Genomic DNA, 27,937 nt, shown 5'->3' with positions numbered 1-27,937 from the left:
CTGACAGGGAAAGGGATTGCTCACACGTCTCTAAGCTCTCCTCACCATCCCTGCTTTCTCAGGCTGGCCGAGCCTCCTGACCCTACTGTGTCTGCCCCTGCCTCTCGGCTGCGTGATGCCTTTTGGGGCCAGGGCATGGGAGTGTCAGGGTCTGTCACGTTTGTCTAGACGCCCAAGGGAGGAGGGTCTCCAACACTCTGAGGCCCCAGGGCCATCGCCTTCAGACAACCAGTCCACTGAGCTCTGCTGCCCCTTGGGACCTGTCACGGCCGACCAAGGGCTGGGTGGGCTCTGATGCTGGACCCGGGTCGGGAGGACCCACAGGGCAAGACCGGTGGGGCGGGGAGCCAGGCACAGTGGGAGCGCAGGAAACTGACTCCCTTTTGGGCCACAGGGATGGGTTTATGGCTTTGTCTCCTGACCCACTTACCCGAGGCAACCGTGTGCTCTGTGCTCCCTTCAGTTCTGATGAGTTCCACGGGCTGGGAGAAGGGCAGGGCTCTCCTTTCTTCTGCCCAGGGTGTGGGGGGTGTGGAATGGAGACAGGGCCCATCGGTCACCCACCTCTCTTGCCCTAGCGGCCTGCAGCACAACCGCATCTGGGAAGTGGGAGCTGATACCTTCAGCCAGCTGAGCTCCCTGCGGACCCTGTGAGTACCGCAGCACGGGTAGGGTGGGGGCTTTGGGAGGCTCCGACCCATCACTCCTGTCCCTGCTGTGCACACAGCCTTCTGCTCCACCTCCCTGCCCGCAGCACACAGGAGAGCGGTGCCTCCCCATGCACAGGGCTTCTCAGACCATGTCCCTGGTGGGTACCCAGGGGGCCTTGAGGCTCTGAAGCCAGGCTGCCACATCCCTTTTTCCGGGGCCACAGCCAGGTCAGGAGGCAGGCAGCAGGTACCTTCCCCAGAGGGCAGAAGGTACTGCTACTGGGGGCAGTTCACACGGGGGATAAGTGAAGGAAAACCAGGATGGGAACAATGAGTCCTCCATTGTCACTGTCCCCTCCTGTCACATCCTCTCTGCCCGTAGGGACCTGAGCTGGAACGCCATCCGGTCCATCCACCCAGAGGCCTTCGTGACCCTGCGCTCCCTCATTAAGCTGTGAGTGCCCACTGACCCCCGTCCTGAATGCTGCAGACCAGTCGGGGCTATGGGCTGGCCGGGGGGCAGGAGGGCCCACCCTGGAGTGGGGACCTACATAGATATCTGACCACACATCCAGGGACACGGTTCGAGCCTCATCAATCATCGTGACAGTCTGTTTGACAGACTGTGGAGCCTGATAAACACAGAGCCGGCCTCCCACAAGCTCTGGGACATCATGTGCTGATGTTCTGCGTTGCTGACGCTCTTGCACCCCTGGCAGAGGTGGGAGCCATGGCCCCGCCGAGCATTCTCCAGAGAGCTGCCAGTTTGCAGGCAGCAGGGACTACAGGCCCCTAAATTACACGGGACATAAGCTGGAAGCATCTCATGCTGGATGCATGGCCGTGATGTCAGAGCTGCAAGGGGCCCTGACGGGCTGCCACACTGTGGCCCAAGTTAATCACTGCCCAAGGGGAGCTGCCTGCCTGCTGCCTGCGTCCTAAAGGCGTGTCCCCTAGATGGGTCCTTTTCTGATTAACATGGAGACCCCATGACCTGGCCCCTACCTGGTCTCAGAGATCCCCCAGGGCCACCCCTCACTTCACAGGGTGGCCCCCAAGGCCAGGAAGCTCCTTCAGGGTCCCACATTCCTCTCCAGTCTGCTGCTTTCCGGGCTCTGGGCCGCAGCCTGTGAAACTCTCCTTCCGTCTTCCCTCTTCTGTTTGCTTTGCTCCTGCCAGACAGGTGGAGTGGGTATTTTTATCCCTTTGAAAGATGAGGACACTGAAACTCAGGCAGATTTGTGACCCCGTGACTCACGGGGTGGTGACAGTGCCAGCTTTCCTGCCTTCCAGGCTGTTTCCACGGCACAGCCTGTGGTTGCAGTGTTTGGTTTAGAGCCCTGGCTCCTCTGGGTCTCGGGGAGGGGAGAGGCCACGCATGGCCTCACATCTGGCTCGGAAACAATGGATGACCGAGTCCCTGCCTGCGACCGGCCAGCCGGCTCTGTCCAACCCCAGTTCTGGGCTCCCGTATCCTCAGAGAGGCAGGGGATGGGGCGACGACAGGCAGGTGCCCGAGGGGGCAGGCAGGGCCTCCGGGCTGGGACTCGGCCCTGGCACAGGCGCTGTGGCTGCGGGGCTCACCTCGTGGTGTGGCACCACCTAGGACGGCCCCAGGTGGACGGTAGGTACTGCTGTTTGCCGAGCGAGTGAGTCATGGGTGCTGCCTCCAGCGGCCGGCCGCCTCCAGCACTTATTTCTCGCTGCGGGAGCTTCGTCCTCCACTCCTGTCCACCTGCTCCGTCCCAGGCACTCTGGCCGCGCCGTCCACGCAGCCCGGACCCCCAGTAACCCTGACCGTGCACTGTCCTAGGGACCTGACAGACAACCAGCTGACCACACTGCCCCTGGCCGGGCTCGGGGGCCTGATGCATCTCAAGCTCAGAGGGAACCCAGCGCTGTCTCAGGCCTTCTCCAAGGACAGTTTCCCCAAACTGAGGTGAGGGCCTGGCTTTGTCCCAGGGCAGCTGGGAGGCATGGAAGGAACAGAGACAGCCACAGGAAAAGCCTGGTGGCCGGCAGCGTAGGGGTTGGCCACGACTGAGTGGGAAGGGCTTGTCTGTCCCCTTCTCAGTCCCAAGTACCAGCCCCAGGGGACACTGAGACCTCCTGTGAGGACAGAAGTAGGATGTGGGAAGGCCCGTTGGCCGCTCCTCCTTGCCCCGTCCTGTGCACCCAAATGGCCCGTCCTCCCTTGGGTAGCATCTGGGCCCCTGGGATCTGAGGAGTGGCAGACAGGCTGCCTGACCAGCCCCTGGTGCTAATGACAGCCTGGCCTCCTGTGTGGCTCGAGTCTCAGCAGCTACAAACTAATGGCTTGCTTGGACGCATCCTCCCTCCCCTTTGGAGGGCAGTGGACCCAGCTGTGATGTGTCCCAGGCTGGAGGGCAGGAGGCAGGTCTTCCTGAGGGCAAAGGTCGCGAGGAGGGTCCCTGTCTCCTAAGCAGAGAGGCTGAGGGGCTGGCTGGGAGGGGCCAGGGCACCTGAGAGCAGCTCCCCTCTCGGAGCCGGCTGAGGGCAGGAAGTTTAGCTCCCGGCGCAGTTCTCAAGATGACCAAGGAACCTGGAATATTCTCAGAGCCGCACACAGAGCCGGGAGGCCACCTGCACAGGGTCGGGGCACTTTGGGGTCGCAGGGCAGGCGCTGGGTGCCGGTGCCTGCCTGGGTTGACAGCCGAAACATTCCTGAGGCAGCTGTCTCACTCCCCCGCCCCAGGACCCTGGAGGTGCCCTATGCCTACCAGTGCTGTGCCTACGGCGTCTGTGCCAGCTTCTTCAAGGGCTCTGGGCAGTGGCAGGCAGAGGACGGGGAGGCCCCGAAGAGGCCCCTGGGCCTTCTGGCCGGAAGAGCCGAGAACCACTGTGAGTGATGGGGGCCCTGGGTAGGGTGTGGGGGGGTGGGGGGCAAGTTAGAGAGGAGGCCTGGGGGGACCCTGACAGGGAACCCCAGGGAGGACCACTGGTGACCTGGAGCACATGAACCGTGTACCTCGTCTCTCCGAGGCCATCCCGAGGTGCTTGGGAGAAAGTAAAGATGGTGACAGTGACAGAATAATGTCCCGGATTCGCCGAGCCCTTCACAGTTCACAAGGCGGTCCCAAGGCCACGTCTCACAGGACCCTGCTGCCCTGGGGCTCCCGTGTCCTCCCATGTGGCTTCAAGTTCAAGCGTTTTCTAGTCAAGCTGGCCAAGTGGGATCGAGCAGAGTCAACTAAGTCCAACCTGCTTCCAAAGACAAAGCCCTCGCTGTGTCCTAGAGCCGAGGGTCAGCAGCTCAGGGAGTGTCACTATCTGCCAGTCTCAGGGTGATGCTTCAGAGGCCACCAGGGCAAGAGGGGCCATCACAACACAGGCCATCTGACCACATTGTCTGTTTCTGAAAGAGTTGGGGTAAATGGCAAAAAGGCAGCTGGGGTCCTGAGGGACCGTCCTGAGCCTCAGTTTCCTTATATTCCATGTCTGCCGGGAGGCTTGAAGACTGTCCTGAGAGCGGGGCCTCGGGAAGGGGTGACATCCAGGACACAGTGTTGGGCAGCCTGGAGGACGTGCCCTGCAGCCGGGCTGACTCTGGGCCATACACGGCTGTCCCCGGGACATCCCGGACATCTGCCATACACTCCCTCTGGGGCTGGAAGCAGGGATGGAAACTTTGCTTCCTCAAGGTGAAACTTTCCACCAGGCTTAGGTCTGGGCAAGCGTGGGCTGTCTGCCGCCCGAACAGGAGCTGGGGCAGGGCCCCCATTTCCTGTGGGAGCTAATGAGCCTGGAGAAGGAGAGCCAGGAGTTGCGGCTGCGGCTGCAGCCAGATCCGACTTCCTCCCGTGTGAAGGGTGCTAACACCTTGGCTGTGACTCCCCAGCCTCAGACGGAGCCGGGTTTCAGCCCTGTATTTCATTCACGCATTTTGATTTCACAGTATGGCTGAGCTCCATCCTGGAGAGCAGGGGCGGCAGGAAGGGAAAGTAGAGAAGGGAGGAAATGCCAGGGCACACGGCGGCCTCCACCCACCCGACTCGAGGCCAGGGGCAGCTCCATGGCCATCCTGCCTCCAGGGCACACTCCAGCTGAGGCGTTGACCCTTTAAGTGGGGAGGGAGAGTCTGTGCAGGAAACAACCCACATGAGCCAAGCACACAAAAAGTGGGACAGACAGTCACCTAGAAAGGACCTGGAGGACGGGGAAGAGCCACAAGGTGCTGGCTGTGAAACCTGACATTGTGTGGGAGTTTCATCTTTATAAGTTATCAAATGTTTAGATTATCATTTCAAAATTCATACAGAATTGGGCCCAGAGATGTCCTACCGCCCCTGCTGGAGCTGGAGTTCGTAGGCCCTCGTTTAAGGAACATTGTAACAGCGACTAAGAAAACATTCCATTTGTTTCAAACATGTTGCGGAATTTCTTGAACATTGTATTTACCTTTCTAATCCTATTTTCTCTGACTGACAGAACCACAGCCAGACTTAGAATCCGAAGGATGGTTCAAGATGATCTTGAACTAGGTGCAGATGTGCCCTTTGTCACATTAGGTGCTGTCTGCTTCACTGTCTCCAGTGACAGCTCATGCCCACCTCATGCATCTGGAAAGCTCCCCAATCCTCGCCCCACACCCCAAAATCCATGGTCCCCTGGGAAAGCATTGTGGTTAAACATTGGGCTGATGTGTAGACGAGGCTGGGTGTGCATTCTGCCCTGTCACTCACTGGCGCTGGGACCTGGCCAAGCTGCTCCGTTTCCGTGAGCCTGTTTCCTCGGCAGTGTCATGCTGTGAAGGTTACTGAGCCCTGACGACAGGAGTCATAGTTCTTCCTGTGTCACGACAACCCTTGGTTGTGCCCACAAGCTCCTTAGCTCAGGGCTGTCATGTGCACCCCTGACAAGGCACCGGCTGGCACACGACAGACATTGGGTCCCACGTCTTGGTCGGACGACTGTCCTTGTAGAATTTTGAGCCAGTAAGAACTGGAACTTCTCCCGTTAGATCCTAATTTGCCACCTTCCAGGATCCATCACTTTTCCTAGCCCCACACTCTGGGCCGACACAGCACATGGGCGTGCGCCTGACAGGCCCTGTGTTTTGGGGACAGCCAGTGCATCCCCATTCACTCTCAGCTCCCTGACTAAACACACCACAGCTGCTGGACTGGCTCGCTCACTCACTGTCCCTGGGTCACCTCCTGGGAACGCGCTCCAGTTCACTGCCCCGTCTTCAGATGTCCTTAACGCATAGTGTCCCCACCTGGATGGGGAGTGACCGTGGTGGACTGGCTGGTGATTAATAGCTCCTGTCATCCAGGCCGCCTCCGCGCAGGCAGCACTCATGGCCCCAGGCTGCGTGGACAGGACACAGCCGTGTTACAGGAAGAACACGTCTCGGGAGACACGTTTGCTGTAAAGAGCCACAGTGCAGACGACCCACACGTGGGTCACAGGGAGTCACCCAACATTCACACCAAGGGCAGGAGCCATGTGCAGGGCCACTAGGGGTCCTGTGCTGAGCCTGGTGACTCAGGGCGACCTCAGAGAAAGTGGGGCGTGACTGATACCCAGCTCGGAGCCCTGAGCCACTTTCTGTTCTCCCCTTTCAGATGACCTGGACCTGGACGAGCTCCAGCTGGAGATGGAGGACACAAAGCCACACCCCAGTGTCCAGTGCAGCCCTACTCCAGGTGAGGAGGCGTCTCAAGGGGTGGCGGTGGGGGCGCAGGTTCAGCCTGGCATGTTTGTAGCCATGCTTCCAGCACTTTCTTTGTCCCAGACCCACCTCCTTGGGGCTCAGCCTCATCGCATGGTCCCTGGGGAAGGAGCTGGAGTTCTCTCCTATGTGGCCGCTTAGAGGAGGGGGGGTCAAAGCAGCCTTTACGAGTCAGCCAGTTAGAGGTTATACATCCAGGAGGAACTGTCTGGAGAGAGACGCGGGAAGAGTGTGCTGAGCCCATTGCTCATCTGGCGTGCAGCGTGGCTTCTGAGCGCCCCCGCGGTCTCAGACCCATAGACTCGGGGGCGGTGGAGCCCTGAAAGCCATCTTCCCACCCCTCTCTTCCACCCAGGAAAGAGACACTGCAGTGTCTCTTTCAGAAACTCTCCAGGGCGGGAAACCCCTGTGTCCCTGGGTACTCCTTAGGCAGTGTCTAACCCTTACCGCCAAGGAACTCCTTGGGACTGTAAGGAAGGAAGGAAATCCTCCTCCTCTTTCCTCCTCCGTGGTGCTATCCAACGTGAGGTGTCAAAAGGGACGAACTCGCTTCTCTCCGGTGTGAAAGGCTAAGAGGCCAGGATGGGAGCTGTGCAGAGTGAGCGGGAAGCAGCGGACAGTGGGCTTCACCGTGTGACCCCACCTCCGTTTCCCACTTTCCCGGCTCTCTCTGGCTCGGGCCCTTGGCCTTCACCCCTGGGCCCCCCCGTCTGCGCAGCACCGCTCCACACCTGCCCCCGCGCTTGGTGGCTGCAGCGCGCCCTCTAGCGGCCGCCCTGGGCAAGTGCGCCAACACAGGAGGCCCCGTGCGCTGTTTTTTCTGACTTGGAAACAAACCCACGCGCTTCATGCCGCGCAGAATTTCACCTCTGAAAACCAACAATCAGCCAAAACTAGGTAAATGAGGAGGACGTTCAAAAAGACAAAGCCCAACTTGAAGTTGCCTTTAAAATGGCCCATACAATGGCCAAATTAGGGTACCTGCATATGGTGGAGTGTTTATTTACAGCCACTGGAAACAGGTTTTGGAGGAATATAAGGATTTGGGAAAGAGTGCATGACAACATTTTAACTTTAAAAGAGAATGAAAAGTCAAACCCCAGTTTAGTTTAAAATATATATGTGTGTATATATATATATATATATATATATACACACACATATTTTTTTAAATGGAAGGGAACATACGAAAATGATGAGTTGTCTATGAAAAGTGGGATCATACGTAGTTTTAATTCTTTCATGTTACAGTTTCCAAAATTTTCTATGATTACCACCTATTACTTGGTGATCAGAAAAAATATATATTTAAAGCATAGCTACCCAGAAAAGCCTCTCAAATTCCCAAGCTACCTGTAATACATTGCAGAACAGGAGTCTGACACTAAAAGAAATAAATAATAGATAGTCCCAAGTTACAAGGTGGTTTGAGGACAGAACCTGGCGACAGAAGGAAACACCAGGATCTCAGCATCTCATGCAGGGCCAGACGGAAAAACCCCAGAAGTCATCGGATTTGGATTTATTTACTGATTTGCCTCCCAGATACTGACTGTCACTGAACGGTAAACGTGGCCTGTGTCCCTGTCGCAGAGCCAGGGAGAGCCAGCCTGTCCGATATACCTATACGTGGATGGTCAGTGCCCGTCCACAGGGGCCTCAGTGGACCCCGGCAGCCCCTCCACTTCCTGGTCTTGACTCCGGCCGCAGCTGGTGCTGACACCTTGCTACCAGCCTGTCCCTCCTTCCTTCCAAATGCTGCCCCTTTGCCAAGACTGCTTTGCCTCACGTTCCCTCACTACCCGGCTGGCATTGCACGGGCCTAAACGGGGGTGCTCATGTGTTTCTGTTTTCTGAGGGTGTCGGGTTAGCGTTCCCTCTGTTGGCAGCTCAGGGCGAGAAGAGTTGTGTGCGATCCCGTGGTCCTCCCCCGACCTCCTTCGGACGGGCCGTCTCTGAGGGCGCAGGCTCCCTGGCCTTGTCCCTGGGACCACGTCCGGCATGATGTCTGTCCTCTCCCCTCAGGCCCCTTCAAGCCCTGCCAGCACCTGTTTGAGAGCTGGGCCATCCGCCTGGCTGTGTGGGCCATTGTGCTGCTGTCCACGCTCTGTAACGGGCTGGTGCTTCTCAGCGTGTTTGCCGCCGGGCCTGGCCCCCTGCCCCCCGTCAAGTTTGTGGTGGGTGCCATCGCAGGCGCCAACACCGTGACCGGCATCTCCTGTGGCCTGCTAGCATCCGTGGACGCCTTGACCTTCGGCCAGTTTGCTGAGTACGGGGCCCGCTGGGAGACGGGGCTGGGGTGCCGGGCCACGGGCTTCCTGGCTGTGCTGGGCTCCGAGGCCTCGGTGCTGCTGCTGGCTCTGGCCGCTGTGCAGTGCAGCGTCTCGGCGTCCTGCGTCCAGGCCTACGGCAAGGCCCCCTCCCTGGGCAGCGTGCGAGCAGGGGCCCTGGGCTGCCTGGCGCTGGCCGGGCTGGCCGCAGCCCTGCCTCTGGCCTCGGTGGGGGAATATGGGGCCTCCCCACTCTGCCTGCCCTACACCCCGCCCGAGGGCCAGCCAGCAGCCCTGGGCTTTGCCGTGGCGCTGGTGATGATGAACTCGTCCTGCTTCCTGGTCGTGGCCGGCGCTTACATCAAACTCTTCTGCGGCCTGCCGCGGGGCGAGCTGGGGTCTGGGTGGGACCGTGCCCTGGTGAGGCACGTGGCCGGGCTCGTCCTTGCCGACGGGCTGCTCTACTGCCCCGTGGCCTTTCTCAGCTTTGCCTCGGTGCTCGGCCTCTTCCCCGTCACCCCTGAGGCCGTCAAGTCCGTGCTCCTGGTGGTGTTACCCCTGCCGGCCTGCCTCAACCCCCTGCTCTACCTGTTCTTCAGCCCCCACTCCCGGGAGGACCTGCGGCGGCTGTGCATGGGGGCCCCGGGGCCCCTGGCCCGTGCGGCTGCCAGCGAGCTGGAGAAGAGCTCCTGCGACTCCACACAGGCCCTAGTGGCCTTATCCGATGTGGATCTCATTCTGGAAGCTTCTGAAACTGGGCGGCCCCCTGGACTAGACACCTATGGCTTTCCCGCAGTGACCCTCATCTGTCAGCAGCCAGGGGCCCCCAGGTTGGAGGGCAGCCACTCTGTAGAGCCAGAGGGGACGCACTTTGGGAACCCACAACCTTTCACGGATGGAGAACTACTGCCGAGGGCGGAGGGAGCTGCTACGGCCCGTGGGGGCCTGTCAACCAGTAGGAGCGTCCAGCCCTGGGGCTCAGCCCTCGCCTCACACTTATAAACGTCCCTCCCCGTTCTTCGCTTCTCTCTCCCCTCCATGAATGATGGCTGCTTGTCAAATGAATTTAACCCAAACTCAGCAGCGGGTCCGTAGCAGGGTGGCCCAGGCCCGTCTGCACTGGTCTCCGCTGTCCGTGGCCATCACCAGGGTGCTTCCGGCCTGGTGTCCTCTGGGCCTCTTCCCGGTCATGTCTGAAGCTGTGGGCCAGAGGGCTGCAAATCTGCCTGACACGGTGACGGGCAGTGGGGACTGAGCATGCAGGCGCAGGGAATGACGGGCAGCAGCACCGACGAGAGGACCGGCCGCCACGGGCATCTGGGCATCTGCCCCGTGACTGGGGGCACAACATGTGTTGGTGTCCATTAGCCCTGAGATGTGCTGTGCCAAAAGACTGCGTATTAAAACGAGTTTGGGAAGACATGACACCCACCACGGCCCTTTCTTCCAGACTCAAGTGCATTGTCGTGTAGGGAAGGCTCGGAGTATTCCTGCAGCAGTAAAATTGTTGGCCTGTGTTTAACCCACTTCCCCAAATTATTTAACGACAGGTTTTGTTAGCCTGTTGGTTTCCGTGGAATATCTCAGAACGTGTCCCAGAGTTCCCGCTCCCACACCGGCCTCGTCTCTGTACTGCCTGGAACTGCCCAGTGACCCCAAACGTGGCACCCGTCCTTGAAGGCCCTGAGCCCAGCTTGAGCTGGGTAAAGTGGGTGAGTCATCAACCAGAAGAGACTGCACACTCTGCTGCCCTTCCCTGGGAAGGTGGGGACAAGCCTGTCCTGGTGGGACCAGCCTCGGCCCCCAGCGCCAGGGCAGGGAGCAAGGGGTCCCACATGTGCCCCCTCTGCCCCCCAAGCCCAGCCGCCGGAGACACTTCTGCCCTCGGTAAGGGGGGGCTCCCAGCTCCTGGCAGATGTGCACAGGCGAGCCTGTGGCTGGCTGTCTGGCTTCCCTCTGGCCCTGTTTTGTGTTCCTGTTTGTCCCTCACGTGCCACATCTTGCCAAAGCCTAAATGTTGGAACAGCCGCTGCTGTTGTGAGGTGGGATGCTGGACTCAGCCAGGTCTTGTTTGGGCCCAGAGTAGCAGCTTGTGCATGGCCTTGACGTAACCACTCTGCTTCATCATCAGTAAAACGGGGGTGATGGCAGTGCCTAAACTCTGCAGGTTCTGGAACCCCCGGAAGAGAGTTGTCATGTAAAGAGCCTCGCTTGGTGCCTGGCGCATGAGGACTTGGGAAATGTTAGCTGCTCTTGTTATTACTCACCCAGCTCCACACAGACAGCCGTCTGGGGGCCAGCTCAGCTTGAGGAGGAAACGGAAGGGTCCTGGGAGCTACTCCTGAGAGGAAGGCAGGCCCCCGGGCGGGGAGCCTGGCAGCAAGGCTGTGGTTCATGGGGACGTTGCTGAGCTATGAAGGGACGGCAGGCCCTGAGGGCGGACCCCTCCCGGTCACCTTCTGAGGTCAGTGGGGGAAAGCAGAATGCTCCCCAGAAGGGAGCACCACCTGATCATGTCCAGGTGGTCCCTCAAACATAACTCTCAGGTCTGGACAGAACCAGAGGAAGTCGCCTCTGCTGGGAGGTTTGGGGAAAGATGCCTCCGCAGGCCATCTTGGAAGCACCGACTTGCAACGTCCTGGTTGAAGGATGAGGCAATGGAAGGAAGGGGTCGTGGTCTAGGAGGGCGGGTCACCTGTCAGCCCTGATGGAAACTGAGAGTGGGAGAGTGGGCTGGGTGCTCTCAGGGGCCCTCGGCAGGAGCCAGGGGCGACTTGCCAAGAAGCAAGAAGAACGTGGGGTGGGTTGTTTCTGGGTAGACTGCGTCTGTGCTCATTCCCCAGCCTGCCCTGGCCTCACAGGCAGCCCTGGGCAGGACTCCGAGTGGCCCTGCCGGCACCAGCCGGGGGACAGGTTCTGAAGCCACAGCCCCACCCCGCTCCCAGTGCTTGCGTCCCTCAGGCTGCCCCAACCTAAACAAGACAACCTGGGAAGGGGCCGCCTGCTGATGGAAAAATACACACTTGGCTGGAAAAGGAGCTTTATTTGTATGTGTTGAATTCCCACAGCAGCCGAGGGATAAATAGCTGGCCCAGCCTAGCTCAGAGACTGCCCACGAGGTGGGTGGCAAAATCTGTTCTGATTTAGATCGCTTTGGGGGAGCAGTGGGGAGGGGCAGGGGCTGCAGGAGAGGGGAGCTTGGAATCTGCAGAGTTTATGTGACCAGTCACGTATGTCATCTCTCTCTAATTAGGGGTTTGGAGCTGAGGTGGGGCTCAGCTCGCCTGTCCTGGAACAGAGCCGAGTGGCGAGCAGGCACGGGGCAGGGCAGGCCCCACCCCTGTCCCCTGCTGCAACTCAGGGACACCAGCCCTGTGCTGGGTTTCGCATGCGTCATCTCAGCAGTGCTCACACAGCCGTCTGTTAGCTGTGTCATCACCCGCGTGTTATGGGACGAGCCCGGGGTGGCACACAGTCGGCAACCCTGAGTCCATGCCGTCAGCCCTGCCACCATTCCTCAGGCGGGGAGTAGGGACCCGGGCTCTTCTCAGCCTTTCCCTCACTGGCGTTCTCCAGCAGGAGTCCTCGCACTGGTTGAGTCGGGTGGACGGATGGCTTCGAGTAACTTGCACTTAGAGTCCCTGCAGTCAGACGCTTTTTCAGATGGCTGCCGTGCTGAGTGACGTCCATCCTGGCTGGGGGCCAGGGTGCCCGGGACTCCTGTCTCCTCAGAAGGGACAGGAGCCTCCGGGCCAGCTGATTTGAGCTGAGACTGTCAGTTAGTATAGGAGGCAGGGGGACGGCATATGTGCAAGTGCTGAGGCAGCAACAGCTGCGTGTGTTCTGGAGCCCGCATCGGTCCATGTGCCTGTGGTGTGGTGTTGGGTGGCAGGGGCAGGAGGGGGACAAGATAAGCAGGCAGGGGCAGGGGCAGGGGCTGGCCCAGGTCCTGAGGGCCAGGGCAGGTGACGGGACTTGTTTTTCTAATTGTAAAAGGAAGCTGCTTGGAGTATTTTAAGGAGGGAAGTCAAATCTGGCTTTTACATCATCAAAAGATGATTCTTGCTGCTGTGAGATGCGTGGGCGGTAGAGGGTCAAGGCTGGGGGCAAGGAGACAAGATAATGGCTGCGACTAATGCAAGTGCCAGATGATGGCGGCTGGAACTCGTGTTAGAGGTGGAGGCAGGGCTGGCCGACTGGGGATGGACTGGTTGTGCAGGGCTTCGTCCTGCAGGAGGCGCTGTTTTCATCCCACTGTGCCTGAGCCCATCTCCCTTCACATCTGAGCTTCACCCCAGGCAGCACATGGCATTTCCTGGCCAGCGACTGGTTTCAGGGTGGTCCAGTCACGGGGACTTTTGTTCATGACCTGCTGGACGAAAGTAAGGAGGCACATAGCTGGCTGGCGCTGCTGGCCACTGCAGGAGGGGGCAAGTGTAAGGGGCAGGCAGCCTGGGCGAAAGGTGTCACTCTGGACGGCAGAGTCTGCGGCCACCAGCACAGATGCTCACCCTGCCCCTTGCGACCACCCCCGTCTGACTTGGGGTATCATTCACAACTGGCCCCAGCTGGCCACTAATGGGGTCTGGGAACCCCAAATCGGGCTTCACTGTGCGTGGGCATAGGAGACAAGCCCGGGCTTCAAAGAGAGCAGTGACTGACTGGAGAACTGGGTCCAAGAATGCGGGAGAAGCTGGGAATGTGTGCTCTGTCTGTCACTAATGGGCTGTACAAATTCACGTTCTTGTCTTCGGGGCCTGACCCCAGACACACGTTCCGTGGCTGCTGCGGACTGAGGGCCAAGGGGACTCACTCATGGCGAGTGGACTATTGTGATGCGTGCTCCGTGCACGGTGTCCCCGTGAGGTCACAGCACCACTGGACACTGACAGGACTTCAGTCCTAACGGCTGCCCTCTGGAAAGTCTCACTCAGCATGGCACCCTGTTTCCACTTCAACTGGTTTCTGTCACCTAACAGGGTAACAGAGGCAAGTCCAAGTGTCTGATAAAATCACAAGGATTCAAGTTTGGCACCTAGTTTTTCAGAGTAGGACTTGCCATGAAATGAAGCGAGGGACGGAAAGGGAATGTAAAAATCCCTCCTTAAATCTGTAAGATTGTTGGTTAATCCCAGGTCTGATTTTCTCACCACTGTGTTCTAAAACACTAGCACAATACTTGGTATATAATAGGTGTTCAATAAATATTTGTTGAACAAAAGAAAGTTATACCACAGTAATTCTGACAAGCTGTGTAACTCAAAAAGTGAAAGCTGCAGAAAAGTTAACCAAAGGATACATTACCTTATTCCCACGTTGCATACGACTGCTGAAAACCTAGGAAGGCCTGGTGCTAACTGAACTGTTTCTAACAGCTCTTTGCATCTGTGTCAAACACCCAGGGTCCCTGGGGATGTCAGTAAGTTGGCAAAACAGAGAGCAACAATTCCAACTGTTTACCATACTCATTGTGTAGCTCTCTGGCCTGTTTGCTCCCAGACATACATGCAGGATAAACACGTACTCAACATTAAATGATTATTTATTTTTCAGGTTTAAATGGTTTCAAAATACGTATGTCAAGCTAATTAAAACAAACTACGCTTCGAGAATCGATGTGGAGCAGAATGGATAAATATACAAGGTCTGCTTCATAGGGTACAACAGTGATAATGTCATCAAAGAAAACACGTGAGAAAGGCAGGCCGACTAGACCATCTTGGCAGAGATGCATCAGCTAAGACGGCCCGGCCGCACAGCCAGACCCTCAGCACCAGGGCGGAATCTCTTCTCAGGGCTTCCCGGCTGCCCGGCCTTCCTTTTCTTGGTCATGCTGTGCACTTCTGAGTCGCTGGTGTCTGGCAGGTCACCAGGCGTCTCCTGCTCGTCAGCCTGTAGGGTGAACACGGGGGCACAGCAATGCCAGGGCGGACGACCAGGGGCTTCCCGGCCCTTCTGTGCTGCTTCCTGTACACGCCATTCCCTCCAGCAGCAGCTGCTCAACTTTTTGTATATTTTCATTTTGTATTTCCTTCCACAGTGACACTAACTCTACTTAATCTGAAAGACGTCCTAACTCAGCAAGAACCAGAATGTGCTCATCTGTGTCCCTGCCATTTGTATTTTATTAAATGAGGAAACTCCGACTTAAACTGGGGAAGGTTTTCCTTCTCCCTCCTCCATGATGGTCCCCTAAGAAAACCCAACTCCCCCTCCCTCCTGTACCTCTCACCCCTCCCCGATTCCTGCAAAGTCCCTTCTCAGTGTTAATAAGACATCAGAAGAAGGTTCTGAGTCGCCTCTCATCTATCCATGCTACCCACAGGATATAAGGAAATTAACCAGCTGCCGCCTGCCCTCTAGTGTTGCCAACAGGTGACAACTGCTGGGAAAATGTGTTGGTTGAGCTTCGAGGCTATTTTGCTGAATAATCACTTAGAAGCTTCCAACAGGAGAAAAAGATCAACTAGCCATCCTAGAGTACAGTACACATTTGGCAAATCTAACAAACACTAGTATGCATCTAGATACAGACCCACTTAATGGGTTGACAGCAGCAGCGAGATCAGAGCTGTACAAACATCATACCTTCTGTTTCTGCCTTGCATGCTTCTCTGTCCACTGCCTGGCATTCCTGAGGAAGACTGGCTTATTGTACTTAAATTCTGAGGACTGACACACAGACAAAAGAAAAAGCGTCAGCGGAGAGAACGGGGCCTGCAGTAGCAGGTGCCAGTTTCTCCCGTGCCTCCCAAACGGAGAACAGAAGCATCGAGAAAGCAGGCTGTGTGCCGGGAGTAGACGCAACGAGGACACCTACTATGTCAGCCATGAGCGGGTCATCGGGGTTGGGCTCCGACATGAGCAGCTGAATGGACGTCAGGACAGTCGCAATGCTGAGGGATGGTCTCCAGGCGCCCTGCGCGCGCGCGCACACACACACACACACACACACACACACAGGACTAAGAACGTGGCCCTTCGAGCCAAGCTGCCCCGACGAGCACCACTGACGGCTGCGGTCAGCCCCGTAACTACCACTTACTTTTGGCGGCAATTTGAGAATATCCAGACAAATCCTTCCAGCAGAGTCGATGTTTGGATGATAGATAGGAGTCAGGAAGCGGATCTGAGGAGGTTCAAATGGGTACCTTTGAAAGCAAAGGGCAACAGAGAAACTTTATTAAAAGACTGCTACTTAACACATTATAAGCAGCTTCCTGGAAAACAGCCTTTGAGAGGTAAAACTGTTCTGTCCCCAAGTGTATCATGGAAACCTACAAACAATCAAAAAGTTGAAATGACAGCATTAAAAACACTGATATCCCTGTATGACGCGGACCCAGCCAGCACACCCGCTAAGTACTTCTACATTAAGTCATGATAGGACTCGTATGAAATCCAGGACCTTCAACTGTGACATTTAACACTCTTCCAATAACTGCGTCTTACCCTGTACGCTTAGAATCTAATTCACACTAACCTCTCAGGAATGATAACTTCCAGCTTGAACACACCTTTTTCATAAGGTGTGTTGGCCCCACCTAATATTTCTTAAAAGAAAAAGAAAGAAAAAGTTAAGAGGTGATTGGATGACCTGAATCACACCACAGGGTCTTCCAGAGAAGCTGGGTCTAGGGCGATAATTCTCTCTCAGGACTTTAACCAGTCCTCATACCATGGACCCCAAAAGGTGTGGGTGTCAAGCCAAGGACATATAGGAGCTCAAAACAGAAGTTGGAATATGAGGGCCATGGATAGGACACGGCCTGCACATCTGATTTGTCTGGACTGCGGACTCTAAGCACTTCGTTTCCTGTCCAGCCTCACAGATATGAGATAAATGCTGCTTCAGAGCAGAAGCCCAAATCTTGGCTACACGTGAGCAGGTGTAACGTAACGCCAAAGAAGAAGTGCCAAGCCAACCTTCTATAAATGCAAACAAGCTCAGGGAAGGCCAGTGGGCAGCTGCCCTCGCACTGTTCCCCACTTCACAGGAATGTACAGATCCCAGCACCATCAGCAGCGCCATGACCCACCACCAGCGTGCTGGTACCTACGCGCACGCAGATTGCCCATCTGGTCCCCGTCTTGCCAGCATGTGATGCCCGGCGGTGGCTCCGCAGCTAATAGGTCCAGCTCTCTCTTCAGACGTGATGCTCTCTGCATGATCCCCAAGTAACAGGAACCCCACACAGTTCACTAGGCCACACGAAAAGCTGGCTGGACTCTAGGGAGAAAAGGGACAACCATGAAATAGACGGCACGGATGACGGGGGTTTTTAGCACATGGCTTCAATTAAATGAAGGACAGAGATTCCTCATACCAACCCCTATTCTGAGAAGGGAGTTGGAGTCTTTTCCATTCCTTCTTGTTACCTATTTAAGCAAACAAATTTTAAAAATAAAGTATAAAAGATGCAAAAAGTCCTACGAACAACAAGAAGACTAGCTATTTTAGATCGAGGTCTGTTTCCACTGATAAACTATAAGCTCCTGAGGCAGAGCCGGGGTCTAATTTTGCTCACGCAGCATCCTCAGCACGGCTGGCACAGAAAGGGATGGACAACTACCAGCTGCGGGAGGAAGCCTACGTGTGCGTGGCAAGGAGAGTGACACAGACAGAGCCATGACTCTGAGACATTTATAAGCTAATGCTGAAGTGTCTGAGGTGGATGTAAATGTAACTGATTTGTAACCAAAAGTTTAACAATGCAAATGATGATCTACTTGGGTGGTGAGGCTGGGGTTGATAACTACACAGCCAGCCCACAAGGCCTCACTGGTTTCTTCCCTTCCAATCCTTCTCCTGCCTGTAACTCCCAGTGCCAAGTGGAATAGAAGAGCTGTCGCGTATGGAAAGATGCCCAACATCGTAGTCACTAGGGGAAATGCTAATCAAAACCACAATGAGCTAGAACTTCACACCGCCAGGATAACTATAATCAAAAAGATGGTGTCTAGTGTTGGAGCATGTGGAGAAACTGGAATCTTCATACGTTACCGGGGAATGCAAAATGATGCAGCTGCTTTGGAAAAGAGCCTGCCAGCTCCTCCCAGTGTTTAACACAGACGACCTTGGGATCCTGCAGTTCTACTCTTAGGTTTACACTCGAGAGAACTGAAAACACACATCTGTGCACAAATCTGTACACAAATGTTCATAGCAGCATTATTCATAACAGCTAAAAAATGGAAACAGCCCAAATGCCTGTCAGCTAACGAGTGAAAACACAAAATGTGCATTTAAGAACTATATAAATGACTTCAAATCTTGCATTTCTAGCATCAGTAAGGATCTGAGTCACTTACATTTCCAAATTATACTTTACGATATTTTGAGGGAAAATTCTACAGTATATTTGAAGATTCAAAAAGATCTCAAGATAGAGCCCTACTAAATGTCAAAGATGCATGATACGGTATATATAATTAATAACTTTTATTAGAAAGCTCTTAAATGGCAAAGTTCCTATTTTCTTTCTTTATTGCTTAGGTGACTGTTGAGTTAATAAATGATTTCAAATAAATGGTGAGAGATCAAGTGGGCATGTTAAGAAAAAAGGCCACCTTTTCAAGGTAGGCCTTCCACGGACACGTGGTCTTGGCGTGGTCCCTGCCATTTCAGATCTGGTTCTCAGTTTTGTAGCCTAAAAACTCAGTTTGGCAGCAAGCCTCAAGTCCACACGGCTTATGTGTACTAGGTCATGCCAGGGTCACTGACAAAGCCTTAAACAGTAATTAAAAGGTCAATTTATTAATCTGTGAAACGGCAGCAACAACTTTAATCCCACACATTCTCTCCCTAAACTGTTTGTACTTGGAGAACTACCGAGAACAGAAGCTGACGCGGTGGGCGTGGCCTGCGGTGACTGACAGGTGTGCAGGGCGGTGCAGGGGCGGGGTCAGGACTCGCGCGGGAGCCGCGGCCAAGGTGAAACGCACGGTCCTGCGCTCGCCTTGTCCTCATCTCCAGGCTCGCTGCTCCTCCACGAGCAACACGCTCTTTCCGAAACATTAATGCGGTCGGAGAATTACTCTGGATACTACACCCGCCTTGCACATAAATTCCTCCCTGAACCACTTCCAAGCTTCCCCAACGCCGTGAGGCCGCGAGGCAGCTGACGTCACCGTCTGCAGGTGCCTCTTACGGACAGATTGCCACGACTTTTCTCAGCAAGAGCCTCCCCGACCTCAACAGCAGCAGCGCCAGGCACGCGGGACCGCGGCCGGCAGGCGCGGCGCGGGGGGCGGGAGGGCAGCTTCTCTAAGGGGCCCCCACTGGCCCCCGGCCCCCGCTTCTGTGCTCGCGCCGAGCGGCACCTGGCCCCGGGGCCCCCACGCCGTCCCCCTCTCCGCGCCGGCCGCCGCCGCTCTCCGACGGCCCGTCACGGGGCGCGGTCCGGGGCGGGTCCCTGGTGGCGTTAGGTGGCTTTCCCGTCAGCGGTGCCTCGCGCGCGGCAGCCCCGTGGTGCGCGGGGCCCGAACCGACGCCGCCAGCGAGCGTCCGTCCGCCCGTGCGACTCCCCACAGGCCGACCGCCCCGCCGCTCCACGGCCGCTCTCCCGAGGGCTCCTCCTCGGACGGAATCCACACGTCAGGCAGGAGGGGGACTCACCCCAGACCCACGGGACCTCCGCAGGGACCGGAGACCGAGCCCCTCGCTCCCGGAGCCGACCGCCTCTCCGCGCCAGCCCGACACCCCGGGGCCACCCGCGCATGCGCCGGCTGGTGTTGGCGTCGCCCCGCCTCCCGCCCGCGCGCGTCGCCATTGGCCCGCGGCGACGCAGGGAGACGAGCGCAGCCGCCCATTGGCCCGCGCTCTGGGGCGCGTCGCTTCAAGTGGGAGCGCGCGACGCTGCGGGTTCCGCTGGGACGCCGGCTGCTCTGGTCGGCGAGTGCCGCCTGCGGCGGTGCTGCTGCTGAGGCCGGTTCCGAGGCCGGCTCTGTTGGTCCGAGCGGGGCAGGCGCTGGGAACAGCCTCGCCGGAGGGACAGTGAAGGGAGCGGGAACACTGGATCTGGCGCGGAGGATCGTGGTACTTCCCGTCGTTTGTTTTAAATGTTTCCCTTTGGAGGAGGATGTGCTTCCGAGGACGCGTCTCCTAAGACCAATGGATGAACGTGAAGGATTGCAGATGTAGCTCAGCGAGGCGTCCTGGCCGTTAGCACTCAGAACGGAACCGGCGCCCCCGGGACGCGGCGATTCCTCCCTCACCGCGAAGGGATCCTGCGCCGGGCCGATCCTTCCGGCTCCTGAGCCGGGACGTGCCTGCTGACATCAGCCGGCGCAGCGAAGGCCCACACCTGAGGGGCTCCAGAGGACCGGCTGGAATCGACCGGCCTCTGGGAATAGACCCCCAGCCGCACCCCACCCCACCCTCATCTCACTGCTCTCAGCGCATTGCCGGCTTCGGAACAGTGATCGCTTAGCAGAGACGGCCAGTCCCCCAAAGGGACCCCGGCGGTGATTTCTGCTTTCAGTCCACGCCGGGTCCCCCGTGACCACCGCACGGTCTGTGCCCTCTGCTCGAGAGACCCACACATTCACCAGGGCTCTGCCCGATTCCCGCCCTGGGCAGCCTCACGCCGGTCGGCGGAAGGGACCACCTAAAGCAGCTTGTGGAGGACAAACGTACGGGGTCCTGCTATCGTCCCGTGTAGCTCCCGGCTGGCATCGTCGTGAAGTGTTTGGGTCCCGACTCTGGCGTTGGCTGCCTCTGTTCTGACTGCCGTTTTCTGGCTTAACCCTTCAGGGTCTTATTTTCTTCCGACGCCAAGTGTAACGGCGTCTCAGGTACAGTTCTGTCTTCAGAACTGACATCGAGTTCTTCCTCGGGCGGTTCTCTTTGAAACGCGCCTTAAACGTGTCTCTTAGAAAAAGCAGGAACTCCATTGAGTCTGGTGGAAAGGAGAGCTGGGAGGACAAAACGAGCAAACACCTGCTGTTCCGGCCACCAAACCGAAAGGATCGGATAAAAGAAAAGCGGAAAACACTCCTCGGGCTAAATGTGCAGTTTCCATTTGTCCACCAGAGGGAAGGATGGTAACTGGTGGGAACAGAAGCCAGGCTGCGGAGTTTCATACACTGTGTACCGGTCTCACTGCTTTTGGAAGCAGTATTCGAACACTGGAATTTACTTTACGTTTCTTCACTTTATACAAGAATATATATATATATATACATCATAGCCAGCTCACTATACATTTAAATGTCCACAAATTATATCTTGTAGCTGTAAGTTAATGCACATAGTAAGGGAAGCAAGGCTTTATAAAGTCTATATTATGACACCTTTTCATGCCCATTGCTTGTTGTTCACGGTTCACACAGACGCCGTAAGACTTAATTAGAAGCTATAAAGTACCTACTGTGTGTACGACTGCCCTTCTCCGCGCGCACACTGACACGGTGATACCTGCATGTTAATGTATTATATGTTATAATGTTAATAAAACTCTAGACCAGGTACTTTAGGCCGAGTTTTCCCCAATGGAAAATAGGGATAATTACGGCCTCTCTTCCACTGCAAAGAAGAGCTGATGTGATAATTAAGGAGCCAAGTTTAGTTTAGAGTCATAGCAAGAATAAACTACGACTCCCAAAATGCCCAAAGAGCTGCCGCCGGTCCAGGAGCCTGTTCCAGCTTTAGGGCAAAGGTGACCCCGCCGCTGGGTCCCGCGGCGAAGCCGCGAGCTGCGGGCACTCGCCCCTTTCCTGATGCATCCAGGGATTTGTGGTTCCCTGCAGACCACGGGGCGCCCCTGGGGCGGGTCTCGGACTACAAGTCCCGTGACGCCCCGGGGCGCGGCGCGCCTGCGTGCTGAGGCCGCGGGAACGCGCGGCGGCGCTGGCGGCGGAGGAATAAAGATGGCGGCGCGGGCGTCTCCGCCTTCTGCCCCCGGCTGACGCGCTCCTGGGGAGGCGGCGGCGGCAGCGCGAGCGGCAGCGACCTGGTGGCGGTAGTGCAGCCGCGGCTGCCGAGCCCGAGCGATGGCCGAGCTGGAGCACCTGGGCGGGAAGCGGGCCGAGTCGGCGCGTGTGCGGCGGGCGGAGCAGCTGCGGCGCTGGCGGGGCTCGCAGACCCAGCAGGAGCCCGCCGAGCGGCAGCCGCGCACCCGCCGCGGGGGCCCCCGGGTCCGCTTCGAGGACGGCGCGGTCTTCCTGGCCGCCTGCTCGAGCGGGGACACCGACGAGGTGAAGAGGCTTCTGGCCAGAGGAGCCGACATCAACACGACCAACGTGGACGGCTTGACAGCGCTGCACCAGGTAACCCTCGCCGTCCCTGCAGGTGAGCCTGCGACCCCGAGGCGCCGGCGCGGTGGTGTCCGCGCCCGCCTGCTGCGCTCACCTGGCCTCTGCCCGACCCCGGGGTCCCCACCTGCCTGGCAGTGTTTGGACTTCCCTGCACCTGCTTGGGTTGTCATGGTTACTGGGGGCTCGGGCCGGGCGTGTCCCTACGATTAGCCATCTTCACTCGCGCAGGTCCGCGTGCCTGGGCGCCGTGTCCCTGCGTGCGGGGGCAGTGCCGGCCGACAGACGCCCTTGCACACAGCTCCCTTTTCTGCGTGGGGCCCCGTTCAGGAATCTCAGGTCCCCGAAGGAGTGAATCCCAAGTTGGGGGTACGAAGCGGACCTTCCGAAACCACACCTCTCGTTTGGCTGATTTGTAACGATTCGAAAGCAGCTTGTCTCCTGCGGCCCCTGCGCCTAGCACCCCCTGACGTCCTGGCTGCCCTGTCTCACTCTCTTCTTAGCAGTTCCCTCCCTGCGGGCCTTCTGAGCCACTTGTGTGTGTTTGACCTTATGGAATGGCCTTTCTCGTTTTCTTTCCCCCAAAGCCCTCTGTAGAAACCCCATGCTCTGTATTTAGCGCAGTCCAGACCGTGGCTTGGTGACACCTTCACTTCTCTCACTGTGCAACAATATTCTGCACATACGCCTGTCCACTAACTCCACCCTCCCTCCCCGAGGGGAACTTCATAGTTATTTTGGTGAGCTGCGAGCTGGACTCCCGCTCTTAATCTTTCTTATTTTCCTTCTGCTGTCAGTGCAAAGTGAATGTGTTGGCACAGGAACCCACTTCTAAATAATACGTCAATTTTGTGTCGTGGCACTTCTCTCAGTGGATCAGCCAGCAGCTTAAAATTACTCCTCACCTGTTTGCATCCTTTCTCTTCTCTTCACCCTATCGTGTCTGCTGCTTCTCTGCTCATAACTGTGCCCTGAAGTAGCAACCAACACTTGTATGGCTTTCTGCTGTTTGAACTTATTTCTCATGCCTCTCCCCATGGGAATCTCAGCAGTGACCCTTTGAGGTAGATGTGCCAGGTGGTGTGTTTATTCCCAGGAGAGGAATCTGAAATCAGCACCATGACCTGGGCAAGATCCGAAAGGAGAAAATTAAGCATGGACTTTTCAGATTTAAATTCTAGAGCTTTACATCCCACCTAACAAAGAGCTGAATATAAATATTATGGATGCTGATAGGCCCACGTTCGTCATTTTAAATTTCTGAACTCTGAGAAGGTGGATATTATTTTTCCCGTGTCCCTGGGATGTTAAGGTTGAGATCTGATTCCGGGAGGGACCGTTTCATGGGCTCAGAGAGCACCGAGAAGTCCATGTGTTCCTTCAGGGATTCACTGTTCTGCCGGAGCAGTTTTCTTAGTCAAACTCCCTACTCATTTCTTTTAAGGTGACTGCTAGTTGAGTTCTGTCCTTACCGTACACATTTTAATTGCGCCCTGAGACAAGCACCGCCTTTGAGGTCACTCTCCTTCCCATATCAGATCACCACTTTTCTGATCCCTTCTCCTGAGACCGACCTCCCTGGTGCCTTTCCTTCTCTTAACTCCCACCCAGCTTGTGAAGTGCAGTAGTTAATATACTCTTCACATTCAGTAATCTCTTGAAATAGGAGTGGAAGGAGATGACAGCTATGGAATTTTTTTAAATACTTGCAGATGTAATACAGTTGGCCCTTCGTATCTGTGGGTTCTGAGAGCCGACTAAGGGACTTGAGCATCTCAGATTTTGGTATTCCCGGGGGGCCTGGAACCCATCCCCCACAGATACTGAGGGACAACTGTATAGGAATCCCTCCCTATTTACAGGGCTGGCAATGAATTGAATATAAGTGTCCTCAGTATGAGACAAACTCAGCTAAAGATGAAGCTACTGGAAGATCTGAGGTCAAACAAACCTTCTCTTGAGAAACCATCTCTTTGAATCGTGACAAGGGGCCTTTATTGGCTCAGGAACTCGCTCATATGTGGATGGGTTCCCGCAGAGTTACAATGTTTCTCCACCACCTGCAGAACTCTTAGGTACATGAAAGATTATTTTCAAAGTGAAATTGGAGCCGCTAGTAGCTGGACAACCTACTTTATGACTGACTGTTCCGCGGCATTGAGAGTGATACCATTATCTGAGTTATTTGATTAAAATATCCATCTGGTACACAAACATGATATGAATCATCAGTGTAATTGCTTCCTTTCTCTCTTCTTTCAGCCACAGCCTCTTGACCATGTGGGTTATCATCTTGTCATGTTGGGAGAAACCCCCACACGATGTCAGGGAAGATTTTCTCCTGCACCGCCAGGTCACAGTAGGAGATTTGCACCTCAGGTTGTGGTGCCTTGATCCCGCTTTTGACTGAGAGACCTTTCTTTCTTGGCCGCCTTTGCTTAGGCCACGAGATGCTTGAGTCAAAGATAACAAGCTCCAGGGGGCCTATTAATAATACTTGAAATAGACTGGGATAAGTCTCTCAAAGGTTAGACCTACTCTGATGAAAGCCTTGGAAGTTGATACAGACGAACTAAACTTGGGTGAATAAATTAAGATTTGGTGTGAATGCCCTTCGTATAGTGGGGTCTTCAATGAAGAAGGAATTAATCTGAATACGTAACCCTTGAAACCACTTGCCTGCTCACAGAGGGATCCCCACTTCATGTATGTGTATACACCACGGGCACGGAGCGTGGCCACGATCCTGAGTGGGCTGAACTTCTTGGAGTTTTATTTATTTATTTTGTAAGATTGATTATTAGCATCTGTCCTGGTATCTTTAGCATTATAATCTCGGGTGCTTTAGGTCTAGATACAGGTTCTTAAAACTGTCTCCCAAATTAGTGGGCTGCTGTAAGGGGCCAGTGCTTGTTCTTGGAAAGGAGATTTTTCTGGATTTGTTGAAATGAATGCAGGCTTATTCCTTCAGAATATATTATATTGACGTTTATATCTGTGTGGTGGGGGATCCCTGAGGTCAGTCCGCACAGATCTTTTCTCTGGTCCAGTGTGATTGGTCTTTGTTCGGAGGAATCCCGAGGCGGCTAGCAGGGTTCTCTGCCTGACTGGCGCTCAGGTTAGTTTTGGAAGGGCTCCGAGTCCAAGTGTGGCCTTCAGGGTCACCCCGACTGGCGTTCCACTCCTAGGAGACTCTGTCATTCTAGAGCTGCCTCAGGCCTCAGGGAGCTTAAAATGATCTTTCTCTGGAAGAGAGTGGAGAAAGGGACAGGTGAGGGAAGGAAAAAGCAGTTTATATTCAGTCGTGCCAAGTAAGACAGGCGACAACTAAGATACTGTGTGCAGTTCAGTACAAGACAGCACGTATGTGTGCCCACTTGACTGGTGAAATCCCAGTTGTGTTCTTCATGCTTTCTCTTATATTCCAAGTTCATCACTTCTTCCTGTTATAGTTCACCTGTGAGGTCAATCCCAGGCCATGTGGGATTAAGAAACTCCTTAACACCACTGTGGATCCCGAATAGTCATCCGATTGTTTTGTACTTTACCTCCTCAGGTTGGCTTGTATGATGCATCAGACCACACTGGGCTTTTACAACTTTGAGAGAGCAGTGTCAGTATTAAGATGTTTGGAGGACTTTAGTGGAGATTCTGTGAGGTGTTTTCCCTGCTAAGTGTGATTTAAGGTAGTCTTTCTGTTGACTTTTGGAAGGAAAAAAAATAGATTTATGATCAATATGATTGTAACTGTAAATTAGGGCCCAAAATACATGAGAAGTCTCCTACAACACTGCTTTCTGGCTAGTTCAAGTGGCTTCATTATTGATGAGTTAAGAAAGTTTTAGGATATTAAACCTGACCTTAGTGGCAGGAAAGTTATCTTCCTATCAGTGAAGAGCTGATTAGCTACCATGTTTCCCTGAAAATGAGAGGGGTCTTATATTAAGTTTTGCTCCAAAAGATGCGTTAGGGCTTATGTTCAGGGGATGTCATCCTGAAAGATCGTGCTAGGGCTTATTTTCCGGTTAGGTCTTATTTTTGGGGAAACGCGGTAGTTCAGATTATTTTGTTTCCTGGTTTCGCCATTTCTCACTCATCAGCCTTGTCCCTGGAAGGCAGCCTTAGGGGAGAAGTGACAGGGAGGTTAGTACGTTCAAGTTTCTTCCGCCATTTATTCTTTGGCATTTATTGAAAGTCTACTTAGTGTCGGCTCTGTGTTTCTTGTTACTTGTTGCTTAGCAATTGATACATTTTAGAAACCAAATAGAATTTTGGGAATGCAGTCCAGAATAACTGGTTCGTGTTTTCATTTATAATAGGAAATTGGCTACATAGTGACTTTCTGTTCTAGCGTTCTGGCTCTTGGGGGTTGGAGGGGGAGGATTATATTCATCAGTGTTTGGGACTATTTTCATCTATGCTTATGAATGAAAAATATTCTAGTTATACCTTTTTGCCTAAAGGTGGTGAAAGATGGAAGTTTGGGATCTTGAGTAAATCATTAGTGGTTTAACATAGTAATAATAGATCCAGATTGAAGATCTTGACCCAGAATTTCATGTAGGGCAAAGCATTTAAACCTCGTTTGGGTTGCTAATTGAAGCGTGCTCAATTTTTTTACTTTCTTGTTAAGGTTTTTTCTTTTTTTCCCTGCTTTGGAAGTGTAATTTTAAAAAATTGTCTCTTAAATCTTAGACTTTAGATTGTAACCAGTATAAGTAAGTTTTATGGGCTTGAAGTTTTATCAGGTGTTCAGAGTTTATATTTGTTTCATGAGTCCATTTAACTGGAAAACTGAAGCCTTAGTTCTCAATATTGAAAATTGACCTGTTTGAGGTTTCTAATACAATATTGCACCACACTGTAATTATGGGATGGGTTTATCTAAAAACTTAGGAAAGATTTTGTACATAGTATAGTTAAATATTGTAATACTGTGACAATGTGTCAGAATCATATTCTAATGCAGTTTTGGAAATCCTGATCGGCTGTTACATTTTTATGATTACTTGTTGGAGAAGGGGGAGGAGTCCCATGTCTCCCCGGTGATTCCTGCTTTTAGTGAATTTCTGGTAACGCCAGCAGAGAATTCCCACTTTGACCTGGTAGCCCCACCTTAAGACACATTTATAGGTTCAGTTTGGCCCATTGCTGCCAGCACTGATTTATTGACTAAACTGTGGTTTTCTCAGGTCTTACTTGTAACTGATAAAAATGAAAGATGCTACATTTTAAACATTGGAAAAATAGCCCAGGACTTCAAGTTGGCATCCACATGCATACACTTAATTATTGTAAATTCTGCTTTACTACCAAACAGTCAAGGAGGGGAGACGCGGAACTTCGAGCTTCTCAGGCTACCTGTCAAGTCCTTCGCAGCTAGTCGTGCTGTGGCAGGTGTGAGACTCGGAGGCCAAGTAGTTTCATTACTCACCTGGTGTTTCCAGCCTGCGGCTGCATCGCCCCATGGAGGATCTATCAGACGGTGCTAATAGACCTGGAATAAAAAGGAAACTGTTTCAAACAGTTTCTGTGACCATAATTAGAATTTCGGATTGTTGTACTTGTTTCTGTCCATTTTAGAGAGTGGCTACACGCTTCCTCCCGACAGCAGGCGCTGGGGGTTCCGCTGTCACCTGCCCTGCCCTTGGCTCGGTCCTCACCTTTTCTGCACAGTGCCCTGGAGGCCTTCTCTCTGCTTTGGTTACTGATTTATTCCAAGACTTTTTGTCTGTCCTGATACATTGTTTCTCTTGAGTGCATCCCTTCTAAGACCTCTTGCTTCTCCAAGGAAATGATTATGCATATTCCTTTTGAATTCTTCATATCTGAGTCATGCTCTGCTCTCACACTTGAAGGCTCAGGTCTCATGTATCTCTGACGTGCTCTTGGAAAGGCACAAATACCTGCGTAGCCAGGCTTAAGAAATAGCCCGTTAGCAAATGCAGTGGAAATGCCTTTGTATTTTTACCTCACATGAATGTATCCCTAAACAATTTGTAATATCGTTTTACATGTTTTTGGTGTTACATAAATGGCATCATGGTCTGCATATACTTTTGCTGTGT

General features: G+C 54.4%; 3 protein-coding genes across 6 annotated transcripts in view; 2 read left to right on the top strand and 1 right to left on the bottom strand.

The window, feature by feature from the left end:
• LGR6 (leucine rich repeat containing G protein-coupled receptor 6) overlaps positions 1-12,487 on the top strand; it is a 91,975-nt gene extending 79,488 nt beyond the window's left edge. For both annotated transcript variants that reach the window (XM_033099468.1, XM_033099467.1), the window contains 6 exons: positions 579-650; positions 1,033-1,104; positions 2,464-2,589; positions 3,367-3,512; positions 6,239-6,319; positions 8,371-12,487. In XM_033099468.1, the coding sequence (XP_032955359.1) occupies positions 579-650; positions 1,033-1,104; positions 2,464-2,589; positions 3,367-3,512; positions 6,239-6,319; positions 8,371-9,617 (1,744 nt within the window). In that variant the 3' untranslated portion in view covers positions 9,618-12,487. The remainder of the gene's footprint in view (positions 1-578; positions 651-1,032; positions 1,105-2,463; positions 2,590-3,366; positions 3,513-6,238; positions 6,320-8,370) is intronic.
• Positions 12,488-14,139: 1,652 nt separating this feature from the next.
• UBE2T (ubiquitin conjugating enzyme E2 T) lies at positions 14,140-19,355 on the bottom strand. 3 transcript variants are annotated; one of them, XM_033099473.1, is made up of 8 exons: positions 19,234-19,355; positions 16,947-16,994; positions 16,676-16,845; positions 16,099-16,168; positions 15,661-15,766; positions 15,436-15,534; positions 15,204-15,287; positions 14,140-14,507 (listed from the first exon to the last, which is right to left on the bottom strand). In XM_033099473.1, exons 3-8 carry the CDS (start codon positions 16,782-16,784, stop codon positions 14,349-14,351), a joined length of 627 nt encoding a protein of 208 aa, XP_032955364.1. In that variant the 5' UTR covers positions 16,785-16,845; positions 16,947-16,994; positions 19,234-19,355; the 3' UTR covers positions 14,140-14,348. The 3 variants fall into 3 exon arrangements, with proteins under 3 accessions (XP_032955364.1, XP_032955362.1, XP_032955365.1); XM_033099471.1 differs by lacking the exon at positions 16,947-16,994; XM_033099474.1 differs by lacking the exons at positions 15,436-15,534; positions 16,947-16,994.
• A 1,993-nt stretch (positions 19,356-21,348) lies between these two features.
• Positions 21,349-27,937, top strand: part of PPP1R12B (protein phosphatase 1 regulatory subunit 12B) — a 101,368-nt gene continuing 94,779 nt past the window's right edge. Inside the window, 1 exon segment of the mRNA XM_033099335.1 lies at positions 21,349-21,884. Within this exon segment, the coding sequence (XP_032955226.1) occupies positions 21,609-21,884 (276 nt within the window). The 5' untranslated portion in view covers positions 21,349-21,608.

Source organism: Rhinolophus ferrumequinum, chromosome 27, assembly GCF_004115265.2.
Source record: "Rhinolophus ferrumequinum isolate MPI-CBG mRhiFer1 chromosome 27, mRhiFer1_v1.p, whole genome shotgun sequence".
NCBI lineage: Eukaryota > Metazoa > Chordata > Mammalia > Chiroptera > Rhinolophidae > Rhinolophus > Rhinolophus ferrumequinum.
The sequence above is the reverse complement of the archived record's forward strand: the minus strand, read 5'-3'. Positions and strand labels throughout refer to the sequence as shown.